Source organism: Canis aureus, chromosome 6 (genome assembly GCF_053574225.1).
Source record: "Canis aureus isolate CA01 chromosome 6, VMU_Caureus_v.1.0, whole genome shotgun sequence".
In the NCBI taxonomy this organism is placed as follows: Eukaryota; Metazoa; Chordata; class Mammalia; order Carnivora; family Canidae; genus Canis; species Canis aureus.
The window spans coordinates 47,620,053-47,638,904 of record NC_135616.1 but is presented as its reverse complement, the minus strand read 5'-3'; the positions used below and the strand labels follow the sequence as shown (position 1 = coordinate 47,638,904).

General features: G+C 40.2%; 2 protein-coding genes across 8 annotated transcripts in view; one reads left to right on the top strand and one right to left on the bottom strand.

Moving 5' to 3' along the window:
* Window positions 1–5,474, top strand: part of BECN2 (beclin 2) — a 156,975-nt gene extending 151,501 nt beyond the window's left edge. Inside the window, exon 8 of one of the 3 annotated variants that reach the window (XR_013381816.1) lies at window positions 5,155–5,474. The gene's annotated coding sequence lies outside the window, so the exon portion shown is untranslated. The remainder of the gene's footprint in view (window positions 1–5,154) is intronic. The other 2 variants (XR_013381817.1, XR_013381820.1) reach the window with 2 other exon arrangements.
* PLD5 (phospholipase D family member 5) overlaps window positions 1–18,852 on the bottom strand; it is a 416,960-nt gene that overhangs the window by 47,001 nt on the left and 351,107 nt on the right. For all 5 annotated transcript variants that reach the window (XM_077901464.1, XM_077901465.1, XM_077901466.1 and 2 more), the window contains one exon: window positions 7,581–7,778. In XM_077901464.1, coding sequence (XP_077757590.1) covers window positions 7,581–7,778 — 198 coding nt within the window. The remainder of the gene's footprint in view (window positions 1–7,580; window positions 7,779–18,852) is intronic.

Genomic DNA, 18,852 nt, shown 5'->3' with positions numbered 1-18,852 from the left:
CATGAACAGAAATTTCTCCAAAGAAGATATACAAATGGCCAACAAGCACATGAGAAAATGCTCCCCATCACTTGCCATCAGGGAAATAGAAATAAAAACCACAATGAGATACCACCTCAACCAGTGAGAATGGTGAAAACTAACAAGACAGGAAACAATAAATGTTGGAGAGGATGTGGAAAAAGGGGAACCCTCCTGCACTGTTGGTGGGAATGTGAGCTGGTGCAGCCACTATGGAAAACTGTGTGGAGGATCCTCAAAGAGTTAAAAATAGAACTTCATAGAGTTAAAAATATGACCCAGCAATTGCACTCCAAAGATACAGATGCAGTGAAAAACCGAGACACCTGCTCCCCAATATTAATAGCAGCAATGTCCACAATAGCCAAACTGTGGAATTAGCCTTGGTTTCCATCAAAAGATGAATGGATAAAGAAGATGTGGTCTATATATACAATATATATATACAATGGAATATTCCTCAGCCATCAGAAACAATGAATACCCACCATTCGCTTTGCCGTGGATGGAACTAGAGGGTATTAGGCCGAGTGAAGTAAGTCAATCGGAGAAGGACAAACATTATATGGTTTCACTCATATGGGGAATATAAAAAATAGTGAAAGGGATTAAAAGGGAAAGGAGAGAAAATGAGTGGGAAATATTAGAGAGGGTGACAAAACCTGAGAGACTCCTAACTCTGGGAAACAAACAAGGGGTACTGGAAGGGGGCGTAGGTAGGGAGATGGGGTGACTGAGTGATGGGCACTGAATGGGGCACTTGACAAGATGAGCACTGAATGTTATACTATATGTTGGCAAATCGAACTCCAATAAAAAAATATACAAAAAAAGGAGTAAAAAAAAAAAAACTATGCCAAAAAAAAACCTTTCATGAAAAAAAATAAAAGAAACAGAAACAAACAAAACCCCCACAAAACAGCAATAAAAAATAAAAGAAACAAAACCCAGTACTGATCCTATATCCTTTCCCCAGCACACACATCATGGATACACCATCTGTCCCCAAGACAGGTACTCCTGCTTTTACGATATCTCCTATGTCTCCTTCTTAGTCTTGACTGCTGTTCCTTCCATCCAGAGCCTAGTGCTTTTTGCTGGGGCTTTTACACCACCATTTCCTTATCACCACTATAATGTAAATACACACACACACACACACACACACACACACGTCATGCTCAGCATTCTGGTGTCTGGGAATCCAGCCTGAACTCATTTGGAGGGTTGTATCTACGGCCCACTGTGCCCTGCCCCCCCTTCCCCCCCGTTTCTCTGCCTCCTTCCTGTGCTGGCTACCATGCTCTCCATGCCCCAAAGTGAAATAATGGCCTGGCTCCCATCTGTCTGCCCTGAGTATTTGCTCCTGCCAGCACTTCTGGCCCAGGTTTCCCTAGTCCTGTCTATCAGAGTACTATGCTCTAAGTTTCAGCAAGTACCAGCTCCTCCATGAAACTTATTTCCCCACCCAGAGGCTCCTTCTCCCTTCTCTGTCATCCCATAATATGATTTATATGAGATATTATTTAGCATATTCAAACTGGTAATTACTCGTACTTGCCTCATCTCTCTACCTAGATTTTCATTGACTTGATTTTAGGAATTGTATTTTACTCATTTTTCTATCTCCATCAATACATTCAGTATTGAAATTACTTAATTCCCTCAGCCTGTTGGGTCTGCTTTAAAGGTTCTTCAGGTAGGGACGCCTGGGTGGCTCAGCAGTCAAACATCTGCCTTCGACTCAGGGCATGATCCCGGGGTCTGAGGATGGAGTCCCACATCAGGCTCCCTGTAAGGGGCCTGCTTTTCCCTCTGCCTATGTCTCTGCCTCTCACAAATAAATAAAAAAAATATTTAAAAAAATGTTCTTCAGGTTAGCATGGAGAAGCTGAGGGGCTTATTTAGCTCCAGACGAGATCCTGAGCCAGCTCTGACATGCCAAACATCCATGTTTTTCTTTCAGGAATTTCGTGGACTTCCTTGTGTGTTGCAAAAACTAGGTTTCGGTTTCAGGGAGGAGCAAAATGAGGCATAGAGTCATTGATCTCTTCACATGGTCTTATCCTCCAAGTCTGGACATTGTGCTTTTTGGTGATACAAGCCAGGCTCCAGCATTTATAGCTTGCAGAACGTTGGCTTTGCTCCTTCCACTAGCTGAGCCTCATAGCCTAAGGCGGGGGTGGGGGGTAATTACAGAACACACCTCTCACATTGGTTTGCCTATATCAGGGCATGGCCTGTTCCCTGGCTGGGCTCAGTGCCTCACTTCTGTTCTTGCTTTCATTCATTCAGCAAATACTACTAAGTGACTGCCAATGCTCCAGCACTAGTGTAGCCAACTGGCATATATCAGTGATCAAAAGAAGATTCCTGCTTTGTGGAGCTTCATTCTAGCATGTGTCACATGGTGTTGCATTCATTTGTCCAGGTGCTTCTGCACTAGGAGTTGTATATCTCCAGTACCTTGTGCCATGCCGCTCCTAGCACATGTTACATATTAGTATTTGTGGACTGAATATGAAAGTGCTTCTTAAATTAATCAGTGTTGCAGGTTTGAGTAACTCCTCAGCCTCCACTCCCAATGGAGTTGCTTCACACTAGGTATTTCCATCCATGTGGGAACAGCTTTTTTTATTTACTTGCCTGCCGTATTGTTTCCCATGTTCCCATTGTCTAACCCAATGCCTAGAGCATGGCAAGTGCCCTGTGTGTTTATTAGGGAAATGCTCATGCATTTCAGTCCCCTCGGCCCTGGGGCATGGTGGTACTTGACAATATGTTTCAGAGTGTTCCTTTGAAAATACTATCTGGATATACTAGTGGGTTTGAAATGTTTGCTTAAGCTGTAAGTGAATGAACAACAACACAAAGAATGATCTACTGATCCAGCAGAGGAAGTTAACTAGTTCCAATAGTTTAATTAGAGAGAAGGCTGTTAAGTTTCCCTCTTACTGCTCCTGAATTAATTTTCTGAGCCTTATACTGTGTACTCCTTTATTATGGGAAGGGGAAGGAAAACAGATCCTTCTCTTTGTTTCAGCTCTGTGATGACTTTTTACCACTCAAGTGCTCTCATACACCTGCTTCTAGGTGATGTGTTTCTTTCTTAGATAAATTAGTGCCTTATACATGAACATAACTTGTTTTGCATATTTATTAATACTTGCCTTAGCAGATTCTGATGTATCTCACAACAGTTTCCTGGTTTTTAAAATGTCCATACTCCATCCCCAAAACATGTAAGTTAAAATATACTAAACACAAAAAGATGGCCCACAGAATGGGAGAAAATATTTGCTAAAGGTGTAACTGATAAAAGACTTATATGTGGAATGTGTAAGAACTCTTACAACTCAATAATAAAAATCCAATTAAACTAATTTGAAAAGTGGGCAAAGGAATGGATAGACATTTCTGAAAAGGAGATAAACACATGGCCAATGAATACATTAAATTATACAAATAAAAACCACAGTGACATACCATTTCACATACACGTACCCACTAGGAAGGGTAAAATAAGAGAAAAAAACAAGCATTGGAAAATATGTGGAGAAACTGTGCCCCTCATTTGTTGCTGGGAGAAGTGTAAAATGGGTCATCCAGTTTGGAAAACAGTTTGTCAGTCTCTCAAAATGTTCAGCACAGAGTTGCCACATTACCCAACAGCACCACTCCTAAGTATATGCCGCAAAGCACTGAAAACCGGTGTTCAAATAAAAACTTGTACATGAAGGTTCACAGCAGTGTTATTCACAGGAGGCAAAATATAGAAACACCCAAACATTCATCAACTAATGGACAAAGAAACCAAATGTGATGCATCCATACAACGGAATATTATTTGGCCATAAAAAGGAATGAAGTACTAATTCATGCTGTAACAAACACTAATGGACTTTGAGAATATTCTAATAAATGAAAGGAGTCAATTACAAAAGACTACATACTGTTGTACTGTGCCTGGTGGCTGAGTTGGTTAAGCATTTGATTTTTGATTTTGGCTCAGGTCATGATCTCAGGGTCATTAGATACAGTCCCATGTTCAGCTCTCTGCTCAGTGGGGAGTCTGCTTGAGATTCTCTCTCTCCCTCTCCCTCTGCCCCCTCTGTACTCTCTCTCTCAAATAAATAAATGCATTTTTTAAAAAAGACTATATATTGTCTTATTCCCCTTATATGAATTGCTTAGAGAAAGGAGAGCCCTCATAGACAGACAGTAGACAGGTAGTTGCCAACGGCTAGGGAAAGGGGAATACGGGTATGGTGTTTTCTTTGCAGTGATGACAATATTCTAAAATTAGATGGTGGAGATAGTTGCACAGCTCTGACTACACTAAAACCCCCTGAATCTTATACTTTGAAAGGATGAATTTCATGGAATGTAAAGTATCTCTCAATAAAGCTATTAAAATATAATTAACAATATGTAGAGGAGGTTCTAAAGAGGAATATAATGGTATTTTTCACGGCAGCATCAAGTTCTACTTAATGCTTGTGCTTATCTTAGAATATATGACTGATGAGTGGATGAACAAAACAATAATGAGAAATAAGATCTGTCTAGCACCCAGATCAGTAAGAACAGACCTTGAACCAACCAAGTCTTGATCTTGGAAAACAAATTTATGATCCCAAGGGCTCTAAAAAGAGATCCACAAGATTAGACAAAAACTCAGCCAACTGTGGTTCCTGTTTCTGATTTCAATAGGAAATATAAGAAAATTGGAATTATGTGGCTCCAACTGATTGGAGATCATATAGTTAAATCTTACCAAGAGTCTCTCTGTGTTCCATGAGAAAATTAGAAAAAAATCCTTGTTTATATCATAACCTAAAATTTATACTTAACTATGCTAAGGTATTAGTCATCTAAAATCTAATTTGGGGAATGGTAATTCTTAAGGTCTTCAATAATATTTTTGTGTGCATGTGTTAATTTTGTCTTGGCACTGTGAGATTATAAAAATATGATATACTATTTTAAGATATTTTATAAGGCATACTTTGAATTTAAATAAATTTGCCTTGACATTTGTTTGGCATGTATTACTCAGAAAATTATATGCATCCTAGAATTTTTTATTAAAATTACTATTAATAAAACCAATCTCACATTTATTGCTTTTAGGTGCTGGGAATACCAATGATGAAGATGGTCCAGTATATGACCTGTGGAGCCTTTTAAATAGTGGGAGAGATGATCAATAAACAAACTGTTATGTGAATGTGATAAATACTACAACAGGAGAGAGATCAAGGAGTATTGGACAAATGATACCAATTGCAATGGCAAGGGGTTTGATCTTACTTTATACATGCAAGATTTTACATCTCTACAAAAATGTTGTTTAATTAATATCTGTTAAACTGAAATTCAGAAGTGCACTTGACGTTAATAGGAAATAGAAAATAAAATAATAATATGACAAATAAAAAATAGAAAACAGAGGCATTATATAGTTTAAAGACTACATCTGAGGACATGTTTCAAAACTCTACTTATTTTGTGGCAAATTGCTGAATAAAAAGCAATTTGTAAATTTGCCCTAGAATACAAAAAGTCTTGTGTTTTCATAGATTTTATTAAAGGCCTGGCCTCCTCTCTGGGATACGTATGTTTACTTTGGGATCAACAAAGGGGGACTCCCCCACCCAGCTTTGCAAGAGTTAGAATTTAAATGAGCATAAAACAGACATTCACCTATCTCTAAGATTCAAACCATAAGTTCAAAATCCAGCAATTGTCTGAAATCTGCTCATAATTCATCTATTCCTTGCTGCTTCACATCTGTTCTACTGGAGGGGTTGAGCAAGTGTCCTGGGGTTTCACGTCACCCTGTTACCTTCTGGATTAATGATTCCTTGGCAAATTTCCCACTGCTACTCATCTCCAAATTCAGAATAATAGCTGGCCTTCTCGTCTGCCAGGGCTGTCTCGAGAGGAAATGAAACTGAATACATGAAATAATTTTGCTAGTAAAGTGCCCCATACAATATGCTACTTGCCATTGCATTGCTGACCTCCGCATATTTTTTAAAAAGGGTATTTTTGTTTTGTTTGATGAAAATCTTTCAGTCTGTTTTCTGCCATTCACATTTATATGAATTTGTTAAGACAAGCAACTTCAACATCCACTTGTGTCTCAATTGCAAAAAGGGTAGAACTCCCTTTCCAGTGAGAAGCTCTTCAGTAATATAAAGTTGTTGGTGTAAAAGCACAGTTGTCAGTAGAGGACCAGCATGTTGAATTGGGGGCATGGTTTCAAGAAGTTTATCTGAGCACCAGGAATTTAGAAGCCTGCTTCAAAACAAAATTAAAATTCTAAGGTCTCACCCTAGTCCAGTGGAACAGATCATGGTTAGGGTGGGGGGCTATAAATCTGCATTTTATTTTTATGTATTTATTTTTTTAAAAAAGGATTTTATTTATTTATTTGAGAGAGAGAGAGTGAGAGTGAGAGAGAGCTTGAGCACAGGTGGCCAGGAGGGGTAAACGTAGAGGGAGAAGCAGACTCTCTGCTGAGCAGGGAGCCCAACTCAAGGCTGGATCCCAGAACCCTGGGATCATGACCAGAGCTGAAGAGAGGCTTAACTGACTGAGCCACCCAGGTGCCCCATAAATCTGCATTTTAAACAGGCTCCCCAGCTAGCTCTGAAATATTTTAAAGTTTGGGGACCAGGGCCATAGGCACAGATATTCACATTGCCCCTTCCCAGTGACACTGTGGACAACTGTGGTGTGTGGGTAGCGGGATGGTGGATGCAGGAAATGGGGGTGTGGGACAGTGGTGGTGGCGGTTTTCAGTGTAGTCAGGGGCCTGAAGCTCTGCTCTGCCCTCTGAGGCATCCTGCCCTCAATCTCAATGAAGTACAGCAGCTCTGCTTTTATCTGTTTTACACACTAGGGTTCCCTCAGATTTGCTTCATGAAAGGAGGATTCTATTGTTAAGAACAAGCCTGTGAATGACTGAGGTAGGGCATCAAAAACAGGATCTGGTGTCAGAAGAGCTGGGAGGGGACGCCTGGGTGGCTCAGCGGTTGAGCGTCTGCCTTTGGCTCAGGGCATGATCCTGGAGTCCCGGTATTGAATCCCACATCAGGATCCCTGCATGGAGCCTGCTTCTCCCTCTGCCTCTGTCTCTGCCTCTGTCTGTCTGTCTCTCATGAATAAATAAATAGAATCTTAAAAAAAAAAAAAGAGCTGGGAGGTGGTGTCTCTCTTGACACCTGCCATCTGAGGGTCTTTGTCCTAGAAGATGAGCCTCAATACCTTCGTGTCTAACAGGGTCACAAAGCTGGGTCTACCTTAAGAGATGACTGTGGTGATTAAATCAGGTAACACAAAGTATCGGGAGCTAGGAATGACTATACATTATTGTTATTATCACTAGGGACAGCTATGATTAGGCCTGAACACAGGCATATCTTACCTCTTCAAGGGATGGGACAGAACTGATCTTTACAATTCAGGTTTTCCCAGCAGAAGATCACACTCGAACATTCCAACTTTGAAGGAAGGAGGAGAAGAGAAGGAGCAAGAGGGTAAGAACTCACCGACACAAATGCTTGAGATTTGGTTTCATTCAACTGAAGCTGCAATTTCTTCTCGTTGTCGTAGACGCCATAGAGCCTCTTGGACCAGGTCTGAGGCACTCTGTTCTTGAATTTTAATGAGCTGTACAGAGCAAATATCCTCTGTAAGTCCAGGACCAGGCAGCTGCAGTTGTAGAAGATGACGCCGAGCTCTTTCATCTGTGGAATTAAAATAGAAAGCGTCGATGCCATATATGACCAATGGTGTTATTTTCAAAGGAAAAACACGCACAAGAATGCAGTAGTAGTGACTTCTTCTTTTGCAGCTGTTACACAGAAATGTGCAGTTATAGTCACAGCTTGGTATATAGAAGTGATGCAGTATAAAAGTGCTTTCAATTTTTGAGGAGAACTTTGGCTTGCCATTTTGCATTTGGGATCTTAAAGATAATTTTTCCATATTAACCTCCATTTTTCATATCAGCTCTTCAGATTCATTTCCTTAAGATATTTTTTTCATATGAATCCTTATTAAATCATGCAACCATATAAAGTAGGGTTTTAATGGCAGCATCACAGAATGGTTTAGATCATGGATTCTGAAGTCAGTTCTGCCTGGAATTATGTTCAGTTCTACAGTTTTCTAGCTGTATGGCTTTGCTGGGCAAGACACATAATTTTTGGGCCTCATTCTCCTTCCTCTACAAAATAGAATAAATAGTATTTATTTCACACAGCTCCTAGATGCTTAAAATGGTCAGTACATTTAAAGGGCTCAGAATAGTGCCTATGACTTGGCACTCACAAATAATGTGTTAAAAACACAGAATACGTTAACAGGTAAGTTACTCATATGAACACTGCACAAGCCTCAAGAGGAATGCACCAATACACTCTTGCAATAAAGACACCATCGCGAGGATTTCTTCCACTTCCCATGATACACAGATGAAGGGAGGAAAGCTCAGACAGGTAAACAAAAATACTTGCCCCACCTGAGAGACCTAGTCAGTAATAGATTGAGAATCTGAATGCAGGTTTCTGACCCTTGATTGAATACACCCAGGGACATAGCAGCACTGGTTTCATCTGAGTCCAGGATCACTTTATAAAAATTACAGATGATTTCTAATTTAGTCAATGGAAGTGACAAAGTAAAATTTGGGTCATAAAAGAACAGCACAAGTAGACATGCACTATGATCTGAATACCCAGGGAGAGATGCACTAGGCACACCTGGGTCTGCTTTCCTCTCTTCTTCAGGCTCCCCACTGAAGACTCTACTCAAGATTACAGAACACATCACCTGCTGCAGAGGGCCCCCTAGAGCTCCCTACTACAGTGTGCATGCCATGGACATCTTTCCTCATACTCGCCTGGCATCCTTGTACACATATCTTTGTGCACCTGTGCCAGTATTCTTTAGTAGAGATTCCTAGAACTGGAGGTATGAACACATTAAGGGCAATAAGAGGTTAAGAAAGTGGGAAGATGCAGAGCAGAAAGGGCATGTCAGGCATGAGCAAAGGCACTGCGAATGGGGGCGGATACAATTAGAGCTGGGCAGCTAAACCCGAGTGAGCTAGGGAGAACATGTGTGTGTGTGTGTGTGTGTGTGTGTGTGTGTGTGTGTAAATATGTTTACCTAATAACAGAGGGTAAAACTATAGGGACAGGGATGGCAGATCCTCAGGGGTCTTTGAGCTGGGATAAACAGCTTGACATTTATGCTGAAGGTCATGTGGAAGCAGGCAATGACGGTAGGGGCATGACCAGGCTGTGAATTGGAAAGTTCCCGTTGGCTGTGGTGTGGAGACAGAAGACAGGGTGAGGGAGCTGGGTGTTCAGCCCCGGGCCTTGGCAGTAGCCAGATGAAAGACTTACATGTTTCTATGTGTTTTCCAATCTTGGATATTTCAAAAATTTTCTAGGGTAACTGCTAATGATTGTTAATTTTATTTCCCATTGAAGATGGAGCCTGAGGGGCTGTTTGCTGACAGGGTCTCAGGAATATTCAGCTCTGCATCTGACCTTCACGCTTTTGTACCTTTTTGCAGGATGAATCAACACTGCCACATTCTCTTCTCCAGGGAAGCCTTTAGCATTTCACTGTATCTCAACTTTTATGCTAGTTCAGCAGGTATAGCCAGGCTTTTTGTCTGGGGTGGGGGGAAGGGGTGGAGAAGCTGAGATCTGACTCTCATGTGGGTAAGTAACTGTCCTCATGGTCAGGACCTCCCTGACACAGGCAAGGTTACTGCATGTCTATGTTCTCTGGTCTTGCTTGGGACTACCATCAGGAAGGAAGGAAGGAAGGAAGAAAGGAAGGAAGGAAGGAAGGAAGAAAGGAAGGAAGGAAGGAAGGAAGGAAGGAAGGAAGGAAGGAAGGAAGGAAGGAAACAGTGGTGCAGGACCTGAGGCCAAAGATGCTGGAGAGAAGTCAAAGACTTCTCCAACCAGAGCCTTAGGGAGTCATCCTATTTCTCAGCCTTTGTCTACTTCTTTGAGCAGTGAGGGGGTTTAGTTCATAAAGTCTACAAGAGTTTTCCAGCCTTGCCATCCATGGGTTCAAGATATCAATTTCCTGCCCACCTTCATCCCTTTTTCTATTCCTGATCAACCTGCCAATGCTGCCTGGAGAACTTGTTTCTAGGTCTGGATGAGTTCCTCTTAGTTCCTGTAGGACTGTGGCTGGTGACCCTTGCTGGTTTTACCTTTTTTATTTTTTTATTTTAAAGATTTATTTATTTGAGAGAGAGCGAGTGAGAATGTATGCAAGTGGGGGGAGGGGCAGAGGGCAAAGGAGAGAGAATCTCAAGCAGACTCCCCTTGGAGGGCAGAGCATGATGAGGGGCTGGATCTCGATGACTCTGAGATCATGACCTGAGCTGAAACCAAAAGTCGGATCCTTAACTGACTGAGCCACCCGGGAACCCTATTCCTTCCCAATTTTAAATTTAGACAAGGCATATATGTATCTTAATCCTGAAATTTGCTTGTTGAATGGCCTTTGGTAAATTACCTAATTCTTACATTTCAGTTTATTGTTCAATGAGGACAATATTGATTTGCTTTGCTTTTAGAATTTAATAATAATCATAATTTTGATAGCTAGTATTGATTTAGTGTTTAGTTGGTGTGTGTACTGCATTGAATAGTGCCCCCTGCCTCCAAATTCATTTCTACCTGGAGCCCATGAATGTGACTTTCTTGAGAAATGTGGTCTTTGCAGATGGACTCAAGATGAAGTCATACTGGGCAGCCCGGGTGGCTCAGCCGTTTAGTGCTGCCTTCAGCCCAGGGCCTGATCCTGGAGATCCAGGATCGAGTCCCGCGTCAGGATTGCTGCATGGAGCCTGCTTCTCCCCCTGCCTGTGTCTCTGTGTCTCTCATGAATAAATAAATTAAAAATAATAAAAAAATGAAGTCCTACTGAAGAATGGTGGGTCCTAAATCTAATATGATTGGTGTCCTTATAAGAAAAGGAAAATTTGGATAGACACACAGGGGAGGCTGCTATGTGAAGACAGAGATTGGAGTGACACACCAACAAGCCAACGAACACTAAGGATTGCTGGTAACAACCAGAAGCTAGAAGGAGGTGAGGAAAGATTCTCCCCTAAAGCCTTCAGAAAGAGCATAGCTCTGCCAACACCTTGATTTCACACTTCTGACTTTCAGAAGTGTAACTAAGTAAGTTCCTACTCTTCTAAGCCACCAAGTAATTTGTTATGGCAGCCCTACAAAACATACAGGGTGCTTCACTGTCTTTCACCTTGATAGTGGGTCAGGAAGATAGTGTTCATCCCCATTTTACACAGGGGAATTTGAGGCATGGATAGTTATTTTCTCACTGGTAAATGACATTGTTGAGATTTGAACTTGGGTCTGACTCAGAAGTCCTGCATGCCTAACCACTATGCTAATACCCCACCTAACACATGGCCAGAATACAATTCATGGTACTCTTGCTATTGCTATTAATTCTGATGCCTTCTCTGGCCAACCCCTTTCTTGCTTTGTCCAGTACCATAGCTGGTGCCTATTTCTGATGTGGCATGTTTTACACTGTATTGTAATTAAAAAAAATTATGTGTCTGTTTCCCTAAGTGACTCTACAGTCTCTGAAGAGACGGTATCAGGTTCATTTTTTTTTTTCCAGTGCTGAATTATGGTTCTTGCCTAGAAAATGTTTACTAAATGACTGCCTGGATTTTGAAATGAGTAAATAGTGGTCAGAGATGAAAACAAGTTCCCTTCTGAATTTAGGAGCCATAGCTCTAGGTCTGACCCTGAGTACATGGATTTAACACGAATCTCTCTTCTGGTGTCATGGGAGCAGAAAACCTGGAAATGGCCATGCCCAGAGACCCACTCAGAAGATTTTCACAATCATGGTTCTCAGTAATCAGTGTCAGTGGCAGGCCTTAACATTGGTCAGTGGGTTAACTGTCCTCTAGATGTGCTTCCTGCAGTGGGGCACAAGGATCAAGATGAGCTTGTCTTTTGAGTAAGGACTGCCTTAAAAAAAAGTCCATGCTATCCAAGCCCCAGTGAAGTCAGAGATAGAATGCCAGTGAAAGTAGAAAGTAGAAATTCAAGGATTCATTTGATTTTTGTCAAAAGCAAACTCATTGACCATTATTCACTTTTACTATGCTTGGATCTTGTTGGTGTCCTTTGGTTTTTCCACATCAGACCTTTAGTATATTCAGGTTACTTGCTCACACACAGCAAACATGTATTTTTGGAGACTTCTGATCAAAAGGTGAATAAGAATGTCATGCTTCCCTGTCCACTTTTTAAATCAGAAATAGTTGTCCCCTAGTCTTTAGGTGGAGGCTATGTCCTCTCTGTTGTGGTTGGGAGGTAGATCAAACCTAACAGTAATTATTGGAAAACAAAGCCACTTCCCTCCCACTCCCTGTCATTCTCCATGGACTCTCTCCTAATATGCAGAATGATATTCATTGTAGTTATAACACTACTGCAAGCTCTTCATAATTGTGAAGAAAGACAATCATCCCTTAATATAATATGATACGACTAATCTCGGTATGTATTAATGTAAAATCTGGCATCTAGAAGGGTGCCAGGATGGTAATTCTAATAGCCTTTCCCTGCAAATGAGTGACAGAGGCGTCTCAATATGACCTAATTAGGATACAGCAGGTCATCTCCTGGAACGGGACTGAAGACAGACTAACTCCACCATGGGCAAGGCACTGAAACTCATGGTTTGAATGAGTGAATGGTTATACAGTCAAAGGATTACTATGAAGAACAAATAGAACAAAATGCATATACAATGTTTATCTCAGTGTCTGGCTCAAACAGTGTTAGCTTCAGTTATACCAAGATCCAGCTCTCTTCTGCTTCTCCTAAGAGGGTAGCAAATTTGTTTGAATCAAAGAAGAGAGGTAGCAAGATTCTTTACACATGAACAGCTTTACTTTAATCACCAACAGATTCCAGACACGTTAGGTACAAATGTGAGGGCATGGGCAGCCCGGGTGGCTCAGTGGTTTAGCGCTGCCTTCAGCCCAGGGTGTGGTCCTGGAGACCTGGGATGAGTCCCACGTCAGCCTCCCTGCATGGAGCCTGCTTCTCCCTCTGCCCGTGTCACTGCCTCTCTCTCTCTGTTTCTCATGAATAAATAAAATCTTTAAAAAAAATGTGAGGGCATGAAGTCATTCCTCAGAGACCATTTGTGGTGAGTAGAGTTGGTGCCAGAATGGTCACAACAGAAGAGCTATTTCAGACTCATGAACTACAACATATTCACTTGCTTCTCCAGGTCATTACTTGCTGGTTTTGAACTTAAGCCTTCAGAAGATGATGTTGGGGGTGGCAGAAGCAGTACCTGGAGTGAATGGGTGATAAAGAAAGAAGAAGATGCCACCAGATATAGCTGAAGTGGGATACCACAGGGAAAAGGAGTACATTGAAGTGAGATCATGAGGTAATGTAAATGGCTGCAGAAGAGGGTCTATGGGGGACAGGAGAATGACTAAAGGTTTGGGGCAGGGCAGCAGCAAAGTACAGTGGCTATACCAGCTTTATGTGGACTTCTCCACTGAAGTCTCAAATCTGGATATGCAGGGTATTAGTGAAAGTCTCCAACCTGTACATGAAAGAAGGGTTAGTGGAGGGAACTGTGACCTTCCTCGGACCTCCTACATTACCTGAGCCTATGGAACTCAGTGCCCAGATCTTTGAGGGCAATTGTCCCTAGAAGTCACCCCACTGGGGAGTCAGCTTGAGAGTAAAAATTAAAAGCTCTGGTCATTGGGTTTCCAGGGCATTTTATCATTTTTAATAAATTAAAAAAATCTATCTAATGTTTAAATTACCAACTAGATCTCAACAAAGGGGATATACAAGAAATGTACCTCCACAATAATAAAGGCCATATATGAAAAACTCACAGCTAACATCAAACTTGATGGTGAAAAACCGGGAACTTTTCCTCTAAGGTCAGGAACAAGACAAGGATATACACTCTTGCCACTTTCATTCAACACAGTACTGGAAGTCCTAGCCATAGCATTCATTTTTATTTTTTATTTTTTTAGCCATAGCATTTAGATAAGAAAAAGAAATACAGGCATCCGTATTGGTAAAGAAGAGTTCAACGTCATTGTTTGCAGATGACAGGATACTCTACATAGAAAACTCTAAAGACTCCACCAAAAACTAATAGAAGTAATAAATGAATTCAGTAAAGTTGCCAAATGCAAAATTAATATCCAGCATTTCTATACACTAATAAAAAAGTAGCAGAAAAAAATTAAGAAAACAACACCATATACAAGTATACCAAAAAGAAGAAAATACCTAGGAATAAACTTAACCAAGGAGGTGAAAGTTTATACTTTCACCTGAAAGTATACTTTGGGAAGTATCACTCACCTGGGAAGCCTGTACCTCCCACTCCTCTTCAGCCATTTTGCCCAACCCCCTACCATCCTCCCCTCTGACAACCATCAGTTTGTTCTCTGTATTTACAGGTCTGATTCTGCTTTTTGTTTGTTGGTTTATTTATTTGCTTTAGATTTTACATGAGTGAAATCATATGGTATTTGTCTTTCTCTTTCTTATTTACTTCATTTAGCATCATATCTTCTAGGCCCATCCATGTTGTCACAAATGACACACTCTCATCCTTTTTTGTGGCTGTGTATTATTCATTTATAGAGAGAGGGAGGGAGAGAAAGAGAGAGATAGAGAGATGTATATATGATCATATCTTCCTTATCCATTCATCTATCAGTGGACACAGGTTGCTTGCATGTCTGGGCTATTATAAATAATGCTACAATAAACAGGGATGCATATACCTTTTCAAATTAACGTTTTCCTTTTCTTTGGGTAAGTACCAAGTAATGGAATTACTGGATCATATGGTAGCTCTATTCTTAATTTTTGGAGGAACCTCTATAGTGTTTTCCACAGTGGCTGCACCAATTTACATTCCCATCAATAGTGCATAAGGTGCACTTTTTTCTCTCATCCTCACCAACATTTACCATTTTTTGTCTTTTTTTATTTTAGCAGGTAAAAGGTTATATCATCTTGTGCTTTTGATTTGCATTTCCCTGATGAATAGTAATGTTGAGACTCTTTTCATGTGTCTGTTGGCCATCTGTACGTCTTTTTGGAAAAATTTCTATTCAGGTCCTCTGTCTATTTTTTAAATTGAGTTGTTTGGGGTTTTGGTATTGAGCTGTGTAAGTTCTTTATATATTTCGGGATACCAAACCCTTATAGGATCTATCATTTGCAATATCTTCTCCCATTCAGTAAGTTGTCTTTTTGTTTTGTAGATGGTTTCTTTGACTGTGCAAAAGCTTTTTATGTTAATGAGGCCACAACAGTTTATTTTTGCTTTTGTTTCCCTTGCCTTAGGAGATAGAGACATGTTGCTATAATCAATGTCAGAGAGATTACTGCTTAAGTTCTCTTCTAGGATTTTTATGGTTTCAGGGCTCATATTTAGGTTTTTAATTCATTTTGAGTTTATTTTTGTGTATGGTGAAAAAAATGTTCCAGTTTCATTCTTTTGCAAATTTTAGTTCTTGTTCTGTGAAAAAACCTGTTTGCATTTTGATAGGGATTGAATTGAATCTGTAGATTGCTTTGGGTAGTATGAACACTTTAACAATATTAACTCTTCCAGTCTATGAACATGGAATATCTTAACATTTATTTGTATCATCTTCAATTTCTTTCCTCAGTGTTTTATAGTTTTCAAGTATTGGTGGGAATGTAAATTGGTGCAGCCACTGTGGAAAACACTATAGAGGTTCCTCCAAAAATTAAGAATAGAGCTACCATATGATCCAGTAATTCCATTACTTGGTACTTACCCAAAGAAAAGGAAAACGTTAATTTGAAAAGGTATATGCATCCCTGTTTATTGTAGCATTATTTATAATAGCCCAGACATGCAAGCAACCTGTGTCCACTGATAGATGAATGGATAAGGAAGATATGATCATATATACATCTCTCTATCTCTCTCTTTCTCTCCCTCCCTCTCTCTATAAATGAATAATACACAGCCACAAAAAAGGATGAGAGTGTGTCATTTGTGACAACATGGATGGGCCTAGAAGATATGATGCTAAATGAAGTAAATAAGAAAGAGAAAGACAAATACCATATGATTTCACTCATGTAAAATCTAAAGCAAATAAATAAACCAACAAACAAAAAGCAGAATCAGACCTGTAAATACAGAGAACAAACTGATGGTTGTCAGAGGGGAGGATGGTAGGGGGTTGGGCAAAATGGCTGAAGAGGAGGAGGTACAGGCTTCCCAGTTATGGAAAGAATAAGTCACAGGAATAAAAGACATAGCATAGGGAATATAGTCAATGGTACTATAATAGTATCGTAAGGTGACAGATGGCTACACTTATGGTGAGCACAGCGAAACATATAGAGAAGTTGAATCACTATGTTGTACACCTGAAACTAGTGGAACATTGTGTGTCAACTGTACTCAAAAAAAATTTTTTTTTAAATACCAACTAGATGTCAGTTTTGGAAATCAAGTGTCAGGGTTCTGATAGTGCCACCTTATGAATGGGAGTAAATGAAATGCTATTTCTTAAAGAAAAATAAATTTTTATCAAATATCAAATTAAGATACTTTAACAATCAAAAGAATGTAAAAGACTGGCATGTGGAAATATTCTCATAGTTTCATCATACAGAGGATACTATTAACTTTTTGTTCAGCAAGAGTGTATGTTTCCTCTTCAGGTCCAATGCAATAGTCAAAATGTATGTGCTAGGCTAATTATAATCAAGACCTGATTATATCTGTATCTATACTTACATCCATGTCTATAATCAGATCTACACCTACATCCATATTCAGTTCCAGGTCTACAACTACATCTACATCTACAACTACATCTACATCTATGTCTACAATTATAACCACATCTACAACAACTATATCTACAATTACATTTACATCTGTATCCATGATTACATGTATATTTACAACTACATCAACATCTATGACTACATCAGCATCTATGACTAAATCTACAACTACATCTACAACTACACCTACATATCTTCTTCTATGAGCCAAGAACCATGCCAGGTTTTCAGACTACAGTGGAGAACAAGTTATACTTGGCCTCTGTCCTCAGCAGTTTTGGAGCACAGAGCATAGCGGGAAATACAGACAAACCCATGAAGTTATGAAAATTTGGTATTCTATGACATCAGTCCATGTTTTGAAGTAGGTGTTCTAATTCAATGTTATAGATAAGAGCGCTAAGGCCTGGGTCACTTTTCTACTATGTAGCAGAACTCGGCTGTGACCCAGTTTGTTTTGACTCCTTAGTCTGTTTCTTTCCACTGCATCTCCTGCCTTAGGCCATCTGCATCCCTACATCCTTGGAGGGAAATGTCCCTAGCACTTTCTTCCATTCCAAAGGAATACTTTGTTTAAATAAGGGTTCACTTGCTCTGTTAACCTCAGGACACTTCTATCAAACTGGGTATTTGGAGGTAGAGGCTGGAGATCACCAACTAAAGGTGTTTCTAAGTGTAAATGTGAATACCTGAACAAAATCTGATGCTTGACCAAGGCATGAAAGGTGGAGGGCAAGAGGCTGTAATTGAAATAGTGTGTTTAGGTTATACCAGGCTTGGATTCTTGCTGAAGTAAAAGGACAATGTTGTTTTCAAGTTTCAATCCAATTTTCCATAGAATATGACAGGAAACTTGGCTGGATTCCCCTGGGAAATCCAGGATGGTGAAACAGATGTTTCATGAAAGCCAAATGAGAGCAAATCTTTGTCAAACGTTTGGGCTAAGAGCCCAGATACAGCACTAACATTATGGTTCTTTAGCTCATGAGCTGTATGACTTTGGACTAGCTCATCAACTTCTTTACACTCCTGAGAAAGACAAAACCAGCTCTTGATATCTGGAAGCTGGCACATGACTGCCAGCTTGACCTTGATGTTTTCAGGAGTGCCCTGGCACTCACAGCTGTGTTCTCCCGTTAAACCAAAGCCATTTTCTAGTACACTAACATAAAAAAAAACCCCTCAAAACCAAAATGAAAACCAAAACAAGACCACTCCGCAATCATGTCTAGACACAGATAAAAACATGAGCACTGTCCAAACCATAAAAATGACCGAAGATACCCTCATAGGAGTGACTGCTGCTTCTTTACCAACTACAGCTTTAGCCTCACTGGATTCCCTCTCCCATATAGATAAGATTTATTAAGATCTTAACAATCATAAAATTGCCCCTACTTCCTGACAACATCCTATCCTGAGCAAAGCCCTGCTTCCTAAGATCTTCCCCTAAATCACCTATACCCTAATCCCATTAGTCCTTTCTAAGACCTACTTATTGAGACATGCCATGTTTTGCCACAGTGTTGTGCACTCTCCCTGTAACAAGCAACTTGTTCAAATTCAGTGTCCTTGCAGGTCTTTGAAGGGCAATGCCACCACCTTATTCCCATGATAACTACCTCATAGGATTATAAAGGACAGAGAGATCAGTGCAGCAGAACACAGTGACCAGTATGCAATATGTGTTGACTGATGTTTTTCTATTCAAAGTCAAATTATAGAGGGAAGTGTTAGGCATACAATATTGTTTCAGTTTAAACAGCAAGCTTCCCAGGTAGCAGAGCAAGGGGCATTTAGGGGCAAAGAATGAAAAAATCACTAACGGCTCTTATGGAAAGGGATAAAGTAGGGTTGCACTTTGGAAAGGGGCTTTGCCCATTAGAACCTAAAG